The sequence below is a fragment of the Liolophura sinensis genome, chromosome 13, assembly GCF_032854445.1.
Source record: "Liolophura sinensis isolate JHLJ2023 chromosome 13, CUHK_Ljap_v2, whole genome shotgun sequence".
NCBI lineage: Eukaryota > Metazoa > Mollusca > Polyplacophora > Chitonida > Chitonidae > Liolophura > Liolophura sinensis.
The window spans coordinates 27,290,101-27,304,852 of record NC_088307.1 but is presented as its reverse complement, the minus strand read 5'-3'; the positions used below and the strand labels follow the sequence as shown (position 1 = coordinate 27,304,852).

The 14,752-nt window shown below is 41.3% G+C and overlaps 1 protein-coding gene across 1 annotated transcript in view; it reads right to left on the bottom strand.

The window, feature by feature from the left end:
• The window catches only part of LOC135481026 (laminin subunit gamma-1-like), a 61,931-nt gene extending 48,437 nt beyond the window's left edge, over positions 1-13,494 (bottom strand). Inside the window, exons 1-8 of the mRNA XM_064760957.1 lie at positions 13,424-13,494; positions 8,239-9,424; positions 6,157-6,354; positions 5,399-5,510; positions 4,522-4,710; positions 2,710-2,733; positions 1,128-1,154; positions 565-720 (exon numbers count right to left, since the gene is read on the bottom strand). Of these exons, the coding sequence (XP_064617027.1) occupies positions 565-720; positions 1,128-1,154; positions 2,710-2,733; positions 4,522-4,710; positions 5,399-5,510; positions 6,157-6,354; positions 8,239-8,910 (1,378 nt within the window). The 5' untranslated portion in view covers positions 8,911-9,424; positions 13,424-13,494. The remainder of the gene's footprint in view (positions 1-564; positions 721-1,127; positions 1,155-2,709; positions 2,734-4,521; positions 4,711-5,398; positions 5,511-6,156; positions 6,355-8,238; positions 9,425-13,423) is intronic.
• Between the last annotated feature and the right edge of the window lie 1,258 nt (positions 13,495-14,752).

Sequence of the window (14,752 nt, the reverse complement as noted above, 5' to 3'; positions counted from 1 at the left end):
TTGTGTGATCGAAACTGTTTGAACATGTGGTAGATTACTTGCTTATATCATCCAAACTGCTTGAACGTGTAGTAGACTATTTGCTTGTGTAATCCAAACTGCTTGAACATGTGGTAGACTACTTGCGTATGTCATCTAAACTGCTTGAACGTGTAGTAGACAATGTGCTTATGTCATCCAAACTGCTTAAACATGTGGTAGACTATGTGCTTGTGTCATCCAAACTGCTTGAACATGTGGTAGATTACTTGCTTATGTCATCCAAACTGCTTGAACATGTGGTAGACTACTTGCTTATGTCATCCAAACTGCTTGAACATGTGGTAGATTACTTGCTTATGTCATCCAAACTGCTTGAACATGTGGTAGATTACTTGCTTATGTCATCCAAACTGCTTGAACGTGTAGTAGACTATTTGCTTATGTCATCCAATCTGCTTGAACATGTGGTAGATTACTTGCTTATGTGATCCAAACTGCTTGAACATGTGGTAGACTACTTGCTCATGTCATCCAAACTGCTTGAACATGTACTATAACGTTTCTCTGTGTGTTAGTACATACGTCTGCATCCTAACGGGTTTTCGGAACGCAGTTCCCAGAAGTTGTCCAAACACTGGCCACATCTGTCACCCATCACGTTATCTTTGCAGTCACACTGACCGTTGACATCGCACGTGTAAACGTTGTTTTTAGTCCCGTTAACATGACAATCACAGGCTGTAACAAAATTTGATACTCATCAAAAAGAGATTGAACGATTTATTGATTTACTGATTGGTTTGTTGTTGAGGAGAAAATGAGTTACACTTAGTGTGCAACGATTTGTACTAACTTGATGGGAAGTTACTCGAATGCAAACTACTTCTTTATTATTACAGGGAAAGGGAATAGATGGACAAAGATATAAAAGTCAAAGTTAACCATACATTGAATTTTAACCCCCAATATTTTGTGTCAGCAAGAGCAGAATGCATTAGACCTTTTTTACCGCTTTCTGCTAAAGCTCTCAAACTCTGGCTACATGGAATATAAATGAGTTTCAGCCAGCTAATATCAAACTGTGTTGTAAATAATACACATGATCTAACATCTTTTCTTAGCTGAACTGGACAATGTTTACTTACGGACACACCAGCTGCTACAGTTGTAATCTGGAAGACAAAAGTGTACAGAGTATGTCAGTAATACAAATACAAGTTACTAAAGAATTTCAGAGAGTTAGGGGGCACACGATTATGGGGTGTCCAGTGTCGCCAGCCTGGCCTAGCCAATCGTGTGACGTTATTTGCCGTTATTGTTATGTGACTGGCCCTCATAAGACACCTGTGTTGCCAGCCTGGCCTAGCCAGTCGTTCAACGTTATTGGCCGTTATTGTTATGTGACTGGTCCTCATAAGACACCGGTGTCGCCAGCCTGGCCTAGCCAGTCGTTCGACGTTATTGGCCATTATTGTTATGTGACTGGTCCTCATAAGACACCGGTGTCGCCAGCCTGGCCTAGCCAATCGTGTGACGTTATCCACCGTTTTTGGTACGTGTCTGGTCCTCATAAGACACCGGTGTCGCCAGCCTGGCCTAGCCCGTCGTGCGACGTTATTGGCCGTTATTGTTATGTGACTGGTCCTCATAAGACACCGGTGTCGCCAGCCTGGCCTAGCCAATCGTGTGACGTTATTGGCCGTTATTGTTACGTGACTGGTCCTCATAAGACACCGGTGTCGCCAGCCTGGCCTAGCCAGTCGTTCGACGTTATTGGCCGTTATTGTTACGTGACTGGCCCTCATAAGACACCGGTGTTGCCAGCCTGGCCTAGCCAGTCGTTCAACGTTATTGGCCGTTATTGTTATGTGACTGGTCCTCATAAGACACCGGTGTCGCCAGCCTGGCCTAGCCCGTCGTGCGACGTTATTGGCCGTTATTGTTACGTGACTGGTCCTCATAAGACACCGGTGTCGCCAGCCTGGCCTAGCCAATCGTGTGACGTTATTGGTCGTTATTGTTACGTGACTGGTCCAATATACACATATATGAAATGCCACATGTCATAACACTTCAGTACGCTAAAGACCGGAAACTATATTTCGATTCGTCCTCACTGAATATAGAAGAAGCCAATGCCATAGACTGAATTCGACTTAACCCCTGTCAATAATTATGTCTGACTTTAATAGAAAGTGTCTGACATATCTACCCACATATAATGCTGTTTATGTTAATTAGACTACTGACGAATGCTAATTTCCAGCATGACGTACAGTTCTTTTCAGGAATCAGTAAATCTTAATATTTTAAAATCATTTAACCTCCTATTGTCCGCTATAAGCAATCTGAAGCTTGAATATCATCCACGCCTGCTGGACAACTGACTATGTGTTGTGTATATCAGTAAGTAGGCAATGATTACAGCTTAATCAGTCTATCTATCAGAACTTTGCTGGCTCAGATGGATAAAGCGCGAAAATCCAACCCTAGACCAGCAGATCACAAGTTCGAAACCAACACTCAATAGTTTGACTGCGACTTTAAGTCAGGTGGCATGTAAGATACCTGGTGAAGGCGGTGGTTCACTCCAGGCACTGATTCAATAAACCTTCTTTCTTTAAGCCCTTAGAGTTTGTTTACGACTTTTAAGGGAGATGGAATTCTGTTCCATACGATTACACGTGAGCACTTTCCAAACCAATAAAGCCAAAAGGAAATACTTACTGACAACACTCGAGCCGTTGAAGCCTGAAACAGTTAAAAAAAAACAACAGTTATTAAGGATGAAAGATAAATACCAGTTTTGCTGCACATTGGAAGTGCACACAAGCAGAATCTTGTTCGTTGTTTACGTGTCGGTCGTTTTCTAATGCATGGAAATTTACACTTAAAAGTGTGGCAGATAGTTTTTTTACTACGTAATCGTCATTTATGCCTCAAATTTACTCCATGAAAATTTCATCACAAACTTCTTAGTGTGTGGTGAAATACATCAAATAAACAAATAAATAAATAAATACAGAGTCAATCTGTGTGATGCAAAGACATGTTTGATAAACCGTGGTTTAGTTGTTAAACGCGCTTGACGGCCAAAGCCAAAGACACACGATGGGCGGAGTCAACCCCGAGAACAGGCAGGGAATTTATAGTACCCCCTTCTCTCATTTCAGGGCCTTGGTTACCAAAAGGGGTTGACGATGTTCGGGTGGCCATTTTGCTGCCTATGGTTTCTTAAAGACTTCATGTGTCACATTGAAGATAAGTTTGTCAGTAAACTGACCATGGTTTATTTGGCGCACTCCGGTTTTCTCCACCAATAAAACTGAGCGCCATCAAATAAGTGAAAAATTCTAAAGTATGGCGCTTAAGATTAATCAATTATAAGTAAAGAAAATTATGCAAAAGACCCACCCTTTAAAGGAATAATCAAAACCTACCACTGCTTATGGATAGCTAAACATTTTAGCAGCATAAAAATTGCTTTATTTCACAAAACAAAATGTCTGATTTCAGTGCATACGTTCTATGGTAACAACTGTTGTACTTAGAATTATGTCAAAAACTCCACCTCATTTATTTGTATGCTAACCGGTTACGAGGTGAACGCTTTTGCACAGTGCGTGCAAATGGGACAGCTGTTGATATTGATTCAAGATGTGCGCCTGCGACAGGAGAAAACTGCCCTGCGCAAAATGATATAGCCTAGAAACAGCACAGAGGAACAAAATCATCCCTGCCTTATATACATACACGTGCGACTAGTTAGTAGGTAAAATCAATAACGGTAATTGATCAAAGTAACAGTATATACCGAATATGCGCATTCATATATCGCCTGTTAGTATAGGATGAGGTCACGTGGACACCGCCTTTGCGTATTGATCGAGGATGAGGAATACTCCTCGAATTCATGCATTCATGAAACGTGATGTTTTTTCTTTCTGTTCTGCACTCTGTATTCCGTTTGAGACATGTTCTATCCTTTAGCATTTCAATCTCAAGTTGGCTTTAAATGTAAGGCTTTATCAGCTCTCGGAAGTCTAAGATTGTGAACGCTGTCAGTGAGGGAATCACAATCGAGTGGTAAATAAGCCTACGTCTGTTCTGTTGATAAATTGACCACGACTCTGACGTCTCTTATTTAAAAACTCCGGAGTACTCACGAAAATAAGCATAAAAGGATTTTACAATTTCAATGTACAATAATTGTATTCATTTGTTTTCTTCATTTCTGTAGTATTAGCTCTGCCCGGTTTCTTTCGACTTTGTCTTTCGAATAATGCTGGCCGCTACCGTATAAGCGAAATGTTCTTGAGTACGGCGTAAAACACCAATCAAATAAATAATTAAATAGTATTAGCCTAAACACTGACCATTGGCAATAACCAATGTGACACTTTGTGATACAATTCACGATTAAGATTTTCTGTGTAACCGGTGTATGCGTACATATATAAAATAAAGCATCACAACGTCTCGGTACAAGAGTACCCCTCTGGCGCCGTGTTTTTAACATCATAAAAATGATTATCTTACCAGAGCAAGTTCCTGTTTCGAGTCCAATCATATTTATTCTGGGGTTTTGATTGGATGGATTTCTGCGATATCCAGGGTTACACAGTTCACAGAAATCCCCAGCGGTGTTTTCCTCACAGTTGTCACAGACTCCAAAACCTTTGACGTCGTCAAAATGACAGGCCGATGCATGTTCGTTACAGTCACATTCTGCAAGAAGTATCACACTCACCTGAACCACAGAAATTTATAAAAGTACATGAAAAAAGTCTAAAAAGCAAAATGAGCGCCCAAAGCTATGTCATTACACAAGCCGGATTAAAGGCGTATCGCATCTTCAGGAAATATGATACATAAATTTATCATTTGATTAACGGTTGTGTAAGGTGTAACAGTTCAGCATTGTACTTACCCAACGCCCACAACAACCTTTGATTAAACGTGTTCATTATAATCTGGCTTTCTACCGTTATACGAGAGTTTTAGACAGGTAAATTAGAAAGCGTAATACTTGGGTAAAAGGAACATAAATCTCCCAGTTTGTTTTAAAACCAAGACAGAGTTGATAAAAATTTGTGTATAGGTTGGCATTGTATCATCATCATACCGTCCAAAGCGCTCACATCAAAATCGAGCCGCAAAATGTACATATGCCCATAATAACGGTAAGGACACATTTTTTAAAGAATTCTACACTAAAGAAGAAAATACTTCTTTGTAAACAGTGAAAACACAACAGACATTCTGAAATGTGAGCAAAGATTCATTTACTTTTTTTCCCTTGTGATCTACAGGGATTATGCTCATAACGCTAAGGCATCAAAGTGAATTATTTGTGCAATAATTATGTTATAGCAAATTTAGCCAATTGATGTGACAAACTTTCCTGTCCACTCACTTTCGCACTGGAAACTGGGTCCCATTTCCCACGTCTTGTTGTTGTACAGAGGAAGGCATTCCTTACAATGGGGCTCCATCGTGTTGTGCACACACTCACATTCTGCTGCATTCTGACCAAAAAATGCATAATTTGATCGGTGCTCTCTATAATGATTCACTTAAACAGAAGGCCTGATGTAGGCGTATATATACATGTATGCATCGATAAAATATGTCACATAAACATAAAAATGTTTATTTTTGAGATGTTTCAAAACCGGGATATCGCAGTTGTGTGTAGGCAAAATTGCCCGTCAGGAAAATCAGCTATGGCGTTTAGTTTGTGGACTGAGGAGATTGGAGTGTTCGCAGTACCAGGTACGTGTGAAACCACCTCCCTTTGCTTATCGGTTGCCGGAACACCATCGCTTTAGGTAGACGCATGAGCTATCAAAGGTCCATCACAGATTTAATAAAACGATCCAAAAATTTTAAAACCAGAGGGTCATAAACATGTGTTTATCTTAGAGCGCTTTGTTCTAAACACTCTTCCTGTCTCCATTATGAAACACTGCTCTCACATTTTCCTAGATGCCATGCTAAAGTGCGAATTAAATGTACATAAAGTTACATACAGACTTGATACCGGTCCCTAAGCAGGCACTGTTGTGATCATAACAGGCACAAGATGTCAAGCAACACGCAGGCCTACCGGTGCTAAACAAGTAGTATTGTGAACATATCAGACACAAGCTATAAGGCTACATGCAGACTTACGGGTCCTAAGCAGGCACTACTGTGATCATAACAGGCACAAGATCCGTCAACGCCTAGATCATACACTCGGTAATAAGATCTCAACGGTTCTGACGACGATGGTTGGGTCAGTCTCACTCTGATAGCTGACGTTGTGTAGTAATCCCGAACTTCCACCTTACTCTTGTACTCCCCGAATTCTTCCCATGGTGAAAAACTCTGAGCAACAGACGCAAAAATGTAAATAAAGAATACTGCACTAGTGAAGTTTGAATACTACACACACAGACGTCCCTTTCGATCGAGCCCTCTTCTGCTAAAAACAGTTTTTTCTATTGCAGACAAATATGGTTTCCTTATCATATCGGCTGTGAAAACCATACGATGAATTGTACGTCTTGTTGTGGCGTACAACCAAGCTCCAGTGTTGTGCGCCACAAAAACAGGCTCCTCGTAATCTTAAAGTAAATCTGAATTCATATCATCAAAAATAAAACCACACAAATGTAACCGATGCACCCACTCGGACAGCCAAGCCCTTCACGCATATATACACGCCACAAAAACGCACATACAAGTGCCAAGCCCTCCATGCGTATACACACTCCACAAATACGAACATACAAGTGCCAAGACTTCCACACGTATACACACTCCACAAATACGCACATACAAGTGCCAAGCCCTCCACACGCATACGCACTCCACAAATACGAACATACAAGTGCCAAGCCCTCCACACGTATACACGCTCCACAAATACGCACATACAAGTGCCAAGCCCTCCACACGTATACACACTCCACAAATACGCACATACAAGTGCCAAGCCCTCCAGGCGTATAAACACGCCTCAAATACGCTCATACAAGTGCCAAGTCCTCCACACGTATGTATACACACGCTACAAATACTCTCATACAAGTGCCAAGCCCTCCACACGTATGTATACACACTCCACAAATATGTACATATAAGTGCCAAGCCCTCCACACGTATACACGCCTCACAAATACGCACATACATGTGCCAAGCCCTCCACACGTATACACACTCCACAAATACGAAAATACAAGTGCCAAGCCCTCCACACGTAAACACACTCTACAAATACGCACATACAAGTGCCAAGCCCTCCACACGTAAACACACTCCACAAATACGCTCATACAAGTGCCAAGTCCTCCACACGTATACACACTCCACAAATACGAACATACAAGTGCCAAGCCCTCCACACGTATACACACTCCACAAATACGCACATACAAGTGCCAAGTCCTCCACACGTATACACACTCCACAAATACGCACATACAAGTGCCAAGCCCTCCACACGTATACACACTCCACAAATACGAACATACAAGTGCCAAGCCCTCCACACGTAAACACACTCTACAAATACGCACATACAAGTGCCAAGCCCTCCACACGTATGTATACACACTCCACAAATATGTACATACAAATGCCAAGCCCTCCACACGTATACACACTCCACAAATACGCACATACAAGTGCCAAGTCCTCCACACGTATACACACTCCACAAATACGCACATACATGTGCCAAGCCCTCCATATGTATACACACTCCACAAATACGAACATACAAGTGCCAAGCCCTCCACACGTATACACACTCCACAAATACGCACATACAAGTGCCAAGTCCTCCACACGTATACACACTCCACAAATACGCACATACATGTGCCAAGCCCTCCATATGTATACACACTCCACAAATACGAACATACAAGTGCCAAGCCCTCCACACGTATACACACTCCACAAATACGCACATACAAGTGCCAAGTCCTCCACACGTATACACACTCCACAAATACGCACATACATGTGCCAAGCCCTCCATATGTATACACACTCCACAAATACGAACATACAAGTGCCAAGCCCTCCACACGTATACACACTCCACAAATACGAACATACAAGTGCCAAGCCCTCCACACGTATACACACTCCACAAATACGCACATACAAGTGCCAAGCCCTCCACACGTATACACACTCCACAAATACGCACAAATTAACGGAATTAGGTTTATTTAAATGTATGTGTGTATTTATATTTACCAATATGTACGGCGCTGTTCCAGATGACCTAGTTGCACAGTACGCGGACATTGGTGAAGCCTTGGTGGTTACACCTGGGTACGACTCGGAGCAGTCAGCTGCTTCGTACTTCAAAGGCACCCATAGGTTTTGTGAATCATACTTTTCGTAAACCACGGCCTTGGGACGCCCGTCTGTCGTGGAAGTGAACTGTCCGAAGACAAGTCTTATTATACGGATCTCAAATTTGTTAGTAAAATTCGCCACGATCGTCACGGCATCCGGTTCAGCGCCAGCGGTAGAGATGGTGTTTTTGGTTTGCCAGAAAGTGTCGAAATTCGGGATCATTTCACAAGTGTTTTCATTGTTTTTATCCGATAGCCCCGTGGGCGGGAAGGACGTTGGACTACACGTTAGAATGTCACTATTTGAAGTGTCAAGTGACTGGTACTGCGTCTGATTGTCTATACCACATGTCTGTTGCCCAACGTCTACGGTTCTGAAGGAGTTGTAGTTTACCAGGTTTACCAAGTCTACGTGTGAGCACTCAAGTCTTTGTGATGAGCTTTGAGGTACTTGTACTAAGGTGAAAATCGTGACTAAAGTCAATGTAAACAACGATGACGACCAACGCCTCGAGTCAATGCCGTGATATGGCCTGCACAGAAAACTGCACACTCTGAACCTAGTCATCGTGTAGTCAAATTTACCTTTGCAACTACGGTCACAGCAGAGAACAAATCGAAACAAAAACGATTCCCGTAAAGTCTGCCCTAAGAATGCTTTGTTAAAGGCCTGTAGTCTGTTAGACCCCCTCAGATGAGTAATCCAAGACAATCATTTCTAGGATGTCCGTAATCCCATCCTTGGGAATCGACTGGTAAACACATCAGGAAATCATCTCATCGTCAGTGGTAAGGTTGATGGTAAGGTCGATGGTATGGTCGATGGTACGGTCGATGGTACGGTCGATGGTAAGCCGGGATTCCCACACTTTGTTCACGGTACAAGTGTTTTCAGCAAATATCCCCCAGGGCAATTGTCTCAACCAATATCCTCAGAACTCACGGAATTCGCTGATTAGCATTATATATCCAAAAATTGATATTGAGGTTAATTTTCTTCCCTCAGGTAAATCCGTCAGTAGTGCTTCATTTCAAAACTCATTCCTCTGGAAAAATATCCTTTAGCAACTCAAGGTCCAGATCTGAAAATTCAAGGGAGATAATTAGCTATATAGTAATCTTCAAGCGCACTAGTTATTGTAAACTTTCTGCTCGGTGATAACAGATGTGGGAACAAAAGATGGGCTAATAATTGTACAGAAATTAAAGCTGTTGATACAAAATCAATACTGTCACTCTTTTTACTTATTTGATGGCTTAGTTTTTCTTTTACTCCGTAATTAGCAATATTCTGATCACGTTATTGTGGCCAGGCTTATTTAGTGGGAAAATACGTACATATGTTAAGGCGCAGCCGATCTTTCCCAGCTGGAGTCGAACAAACAACCTTAGAGGTAGAGAGCACAGAAAGAAAACATAACTCTTTCCTAATTCTAATTTCATAAAATGTATTAGTGCTTTAGTGGTTTGTGGAAAAAGGTCTCGCGAGTATTGATCTGAGACGTTCGGTATGCCTCACGTCTGACGTTCTTTTACTATAGCCAATGTCCCTCCACGTGAAAAATCCTTAAACAATACCACAATGGAATGAATGAATGAATGAATGAATGTGGCTGAACGTCGTACTAAGCAATTTTTCAGTTATATAATCACGAGGAGTCATTAGATGTGGGTACATAAACTGTGTCTTCTTGTGGCAGGGCTCAAGTTTTTGCCGCCATTGAAGTATCTTGTCCAAGATACTGACACCAGGCCAACCAAACCTGTTTTGTTGCTCTAACCTCTTAGTGCTGAACGTCAAGCAAAGCAGCAGCAAGTACCATTTTTAAAGTCTTTGGTATGACGGGTTTGATACCGAGTCTCCCGACTTTGAGGCGGACGCTCTAAACATTTTGCCACAGAAGCGGTCAGTACCAACATGGATATCAAAATATTCGTGTGTGACATAGCAGCCGTAGATGTGAAAAATTACTGGAGATTTTTTTTAACTTTCATGCTCAGCCACGTTAGAAAAAACAGTTGATTATTCAGGTGCTACAAGCAAGTTCATTTATTCATTTGTTTTTTATTTGACATATTTTACGCCGTACTCAACAATTTTATACTTTAATATAAGATGGCGACTAGCATTATGATGGGAGGAAACCAGACATGACATGGAGGAAGCTTGCGACCACCGCAAGGCTGATTTGTTCAATGTGTGGACTTCAATGAAGTGATAATTATGAATGGAACGTGCTCAAGCAGAATGTCAGCATCAATCCTGGACTATTCAAACACGGTACAGTTAAGCTAAAAGAAGATGGGATTGGGATGACGATTGGTCATGGACGTGTTACCGCCGTGATTGACGGGACTGACGGGGCTGATGCCCTTAGCACGGTGTTCCAGTGCGGTCATGCAACGACAGCACACAGACATCTCTCTCACGAATGAGATGGCAGACTCTAATCAAATCAAATCCTTGCGCTTCAAACTCAAACATGTGAACGTGTGACCATTTGCCAATTATCACAATATTGCCACAGCTCTGCATGGTTTCTGATTTATCTTGTTGGTACTTTACCCTGTACACTATTTCACCTCTACGATGGCGGCCAGCATTATGGGGGAGGCGGGGGGGGGGGGGGGGTGATGGTGGTTACCTGGCAGAGACTGGCGGAGCCCCATACAACCAGTAGATTGCTCTGATTTTACTCTTTATGCTGCAGTCTTTTATATTACCTCAAAGTCAGGGCCTTTTTTCGGCGCGCAACAAAAGGTAAAAACCGCAATGAACAGGGTAAACCCCCGAACTTTGGCAAGTTTCTGATGAACTTTCTGAAGATATGACGTACGTATGTGAACACAAATTTGGTGAAAGACAAGTGGCCTTCAACGAAAGGCCGCACAAACGACCAACCCAGCGACGTAGACCTCTTAACGTCACTAAGGCCCTCACGAACAGTGAGAGATGGGAAATCTATACAAATTCTCTGCCCAAGGGTGGTTTTGAACCCGCACATAGAGGATGAATCGGTCAAATGAACTGTATGTCAGTAGTAATGTTGAGCAAGAATGGCTGCCCTTGTGGTGCACTGCATTCTCAATTCACTGAATTATTTTGTTTTTCACACCAATCATCCCATTTCCTCCACAGTGTTATAGTTTCTTACTTCGTTACATAAAGCTAATGAAATTTACACCATCAATACCCCATAACACTGGAAATATAATGCATTTATTTATCTATTTATTTATTTGATTGGCCTTTTACGCCGTACTCAAGAATATTTCAATTGTAAGGCGGCGGCCAGCATTATGGTGGGAGAAAACCGGGCAGAGCCCGGAGGAAACCCACGACAATCCGCAGGTTGCTCGAAGACCTTTCCACGTAGCCTGCATGAGCTGGACTTGAAGTCACCGCGACCGCAAGGTGAGAGGCTCATGGGTCATTATGCTGCGCTATCGCGGTAACCAACTGAGTATGTTCGCGTGTTCGAATCCAGCCCTCGCTGTGTCCGTTGCGATTTTACGTGAAGAAGTTTGATGAGAAATCAGTCAATCAATCAACCAGACATCACGTTTTTTGGGGACATATTTACTTGCAAATGACACTTGTACACAGGTATTAGGTGACGGTCGTGTGTTATGTAAACCCAGGTCTGAATAGTTGGGTGACATAAATCATTAGCTAGCAGTCTAACTTTATGTATTAGTAAGGCTTAGTTTACCGTTATTAAACCTCAGAGAATAACTAGAAATAGCAGACAATTTTGTGTAATTTTTTTTACAATCACTAGCTGGACAGGTTTTTTACCGGAAAAATTTAGGAAAAGGCTATACGCGTGAACAGAATATGGATCATTTCTTATTAAGGCGACATTGTTAATGTGAATGTACTGTGTATTTCGTACCATTTAATCTATTCTACACGATCATATTGCAGCGTAATCTGCATGGGGTAACATTAATATTACACACTTAAACCTACTTCACCTTGTAAACCTACAAAAACATGCCACACAATAAGCATTTCCTTCAAAAGTCGGAGACACTCGTTTACATTCTCCACACAAAAAACACTGAAATTTGAAATGTAACTCAACAACTTGTGTTGTTCTCATTCAACGCAGAAATGTGTTACCCCAACACCGAAATGTGTTACCCCAACACAAACATATCTCAAAATAAATGTGAAGTACACAAGTTTGTGATACAAAATAATGAAACACAAGAGCTTGTATTAATTCATCACAAGACAGAGTTGTTCATATATGACACAAGATTTTGTTGGAAAGAACACAAAACAAGTTTGTGTTCATAAAACACAAATGTTTTTTTCTGTGTCATTCTGCGAGCTTATTAAGTAATATGAAAACACCATTATTTTGGTGCCATTCCATTAGGTTTTCAGATTTAGCAAAGAGCGTCATAAGGCTATCCGGGGTAACACGTGCATAACTCATTTACTACAGCTTGTAATTATGTTTAGAAAGCATGCTAACTTACTTACCCGGAATTAAATTGTCATTCTGTGTTGACATTGTTTATAATTTTGATATCTCATATTATTTCATGATTGTAAAAGTTATTGAAATAAGTTAGACATATTAAGTTAGACAGTGACCCTCTGAATAGCTAATCACATCTGTAAATAGTTGATATAGGGTAAATACCACAAACTTCACACGCACGAGTTCAGTGTGATTTGGCTAATTTTCACAATTATTTCACCATCTTCATAAGAGTTTTTTTCTGTTACTTGTTCTGGGGTACATCAAGCCTTCTGTGGGTTTACTCCCACTGGTTAACCTTCTCTAGATTAATACTTGTATTTGCATTGTTGGTGAATAAACGAAATGAACCGCTCAGTGTACATAAGACAGAGCAACAAGGCAGATTACCCTACATAAGACTCTATCAATCACATCCGCATGTCCCTGTCTGGCCTTATTGGACATCTATGTACATGGCTTGACGCGACAATACAGCAATATCTGTAATTTTCAAATCCTTAACGCCACACATATTATAACAAAAACTTTAAAAACATAGCATTACATTTTAGACTATTAAATCTAGCAAGTTTTAAGACTTACTTGTCAAGTAGTCTCTCCCGAAGATATCGTAATCCTTTATGAAGGTGAGTCAAGATGAAAGCTTCTCCTTATCTCGTATCTAACATATACATCCTTATAGCTGGGCGATACATGCTTATCGGGTTCCTGCCTGTGATGCACATAGGGGATGTTTGACGCACGCCAAAAACGTCGATATTAACGAACTGAATAAACGGGGTCTATCCCCATACAACCAAAAAGGGCGTTGATCAAATGGCAACAGGTGTTTAACATCGAACTTACGAAAAGTCCAGGCGAGGGTAAGGAGAATCTGGTATCGGCACGGCGAAGAGAACCGCTATTATCCAGGAAAGAGGAAATCTATTCACGTCGTTAATTTATGCGCGCTTTGCACCTCGCTCGCGGACGACTGTACTGGTGAAGCTCACGTGCAGCGTCTTTTGTTAGTCTATTGATGTGCGCACGCGTCTGAAGCCGGGGATCTATTCATAAACTGCCAGCATTTAAATGGCCATTGTGTTTAAATATTAATAGAATAAATGAGCTTCAAAATACCAGCCTCATAAAGTCAAAGAAGTTTGTATTTAGAGTCTGTCTATACGTCTGTATAATCCTGTAGAGCTTATTGCCTGCCCAATATCTTCTGTATGATGTTTCCTGCCACCATAATGCTGGCCGCCGTCGTATAAGTGATATATCCTTGGGTACGGCGTAATACACCAATCATATAAATAAATAAATAAATCTTTCCTATGATGAAGTTATGAGTTCGAACCTAGGCCTTACCGGTTTTTGTCCTTTTCATGCATACACAAAAAATTCGTAAACCCACCACTCTTTCCACCTGCACGAAGAAGTTAAAGTATAAGGAAAGCATTCGCAAATTTTCCTAAAACAGATAAGAAGTCAGACATAACCCTTGTGTTTCTCCCCCCCCCCCTCCCCTTAATATTAAAGGTGATGTGGGCGAAATGTCCCAAACACATGTTTTAACAAAGCAAATAAATGTCAGAGATACGCAGAGATTGACTAAATAGGTGTGCCGTATTTGTCTGACACGATATCGATTTTATTGTGCGACTATGTACAGTCATCGTTATATCATACACATGCGCCTATGGTGGCTGGGTGGGGACAATGAGGGTACCTGATATAGATTTTACCACCCTAATTCAACGTCTAGTCACAGTGATTTCATATTTCTGTTTCCGTGGTAGCATATTGGGGACAGAGTCTCAGTGAAGTCACCTCTATTAGCAGCACGTTTATCATGTTTGGTTATCATGAGATGTAATACGTATATAGATATGTATGCTTTATGGGTTTTACGTCCCATTTATCCATTTC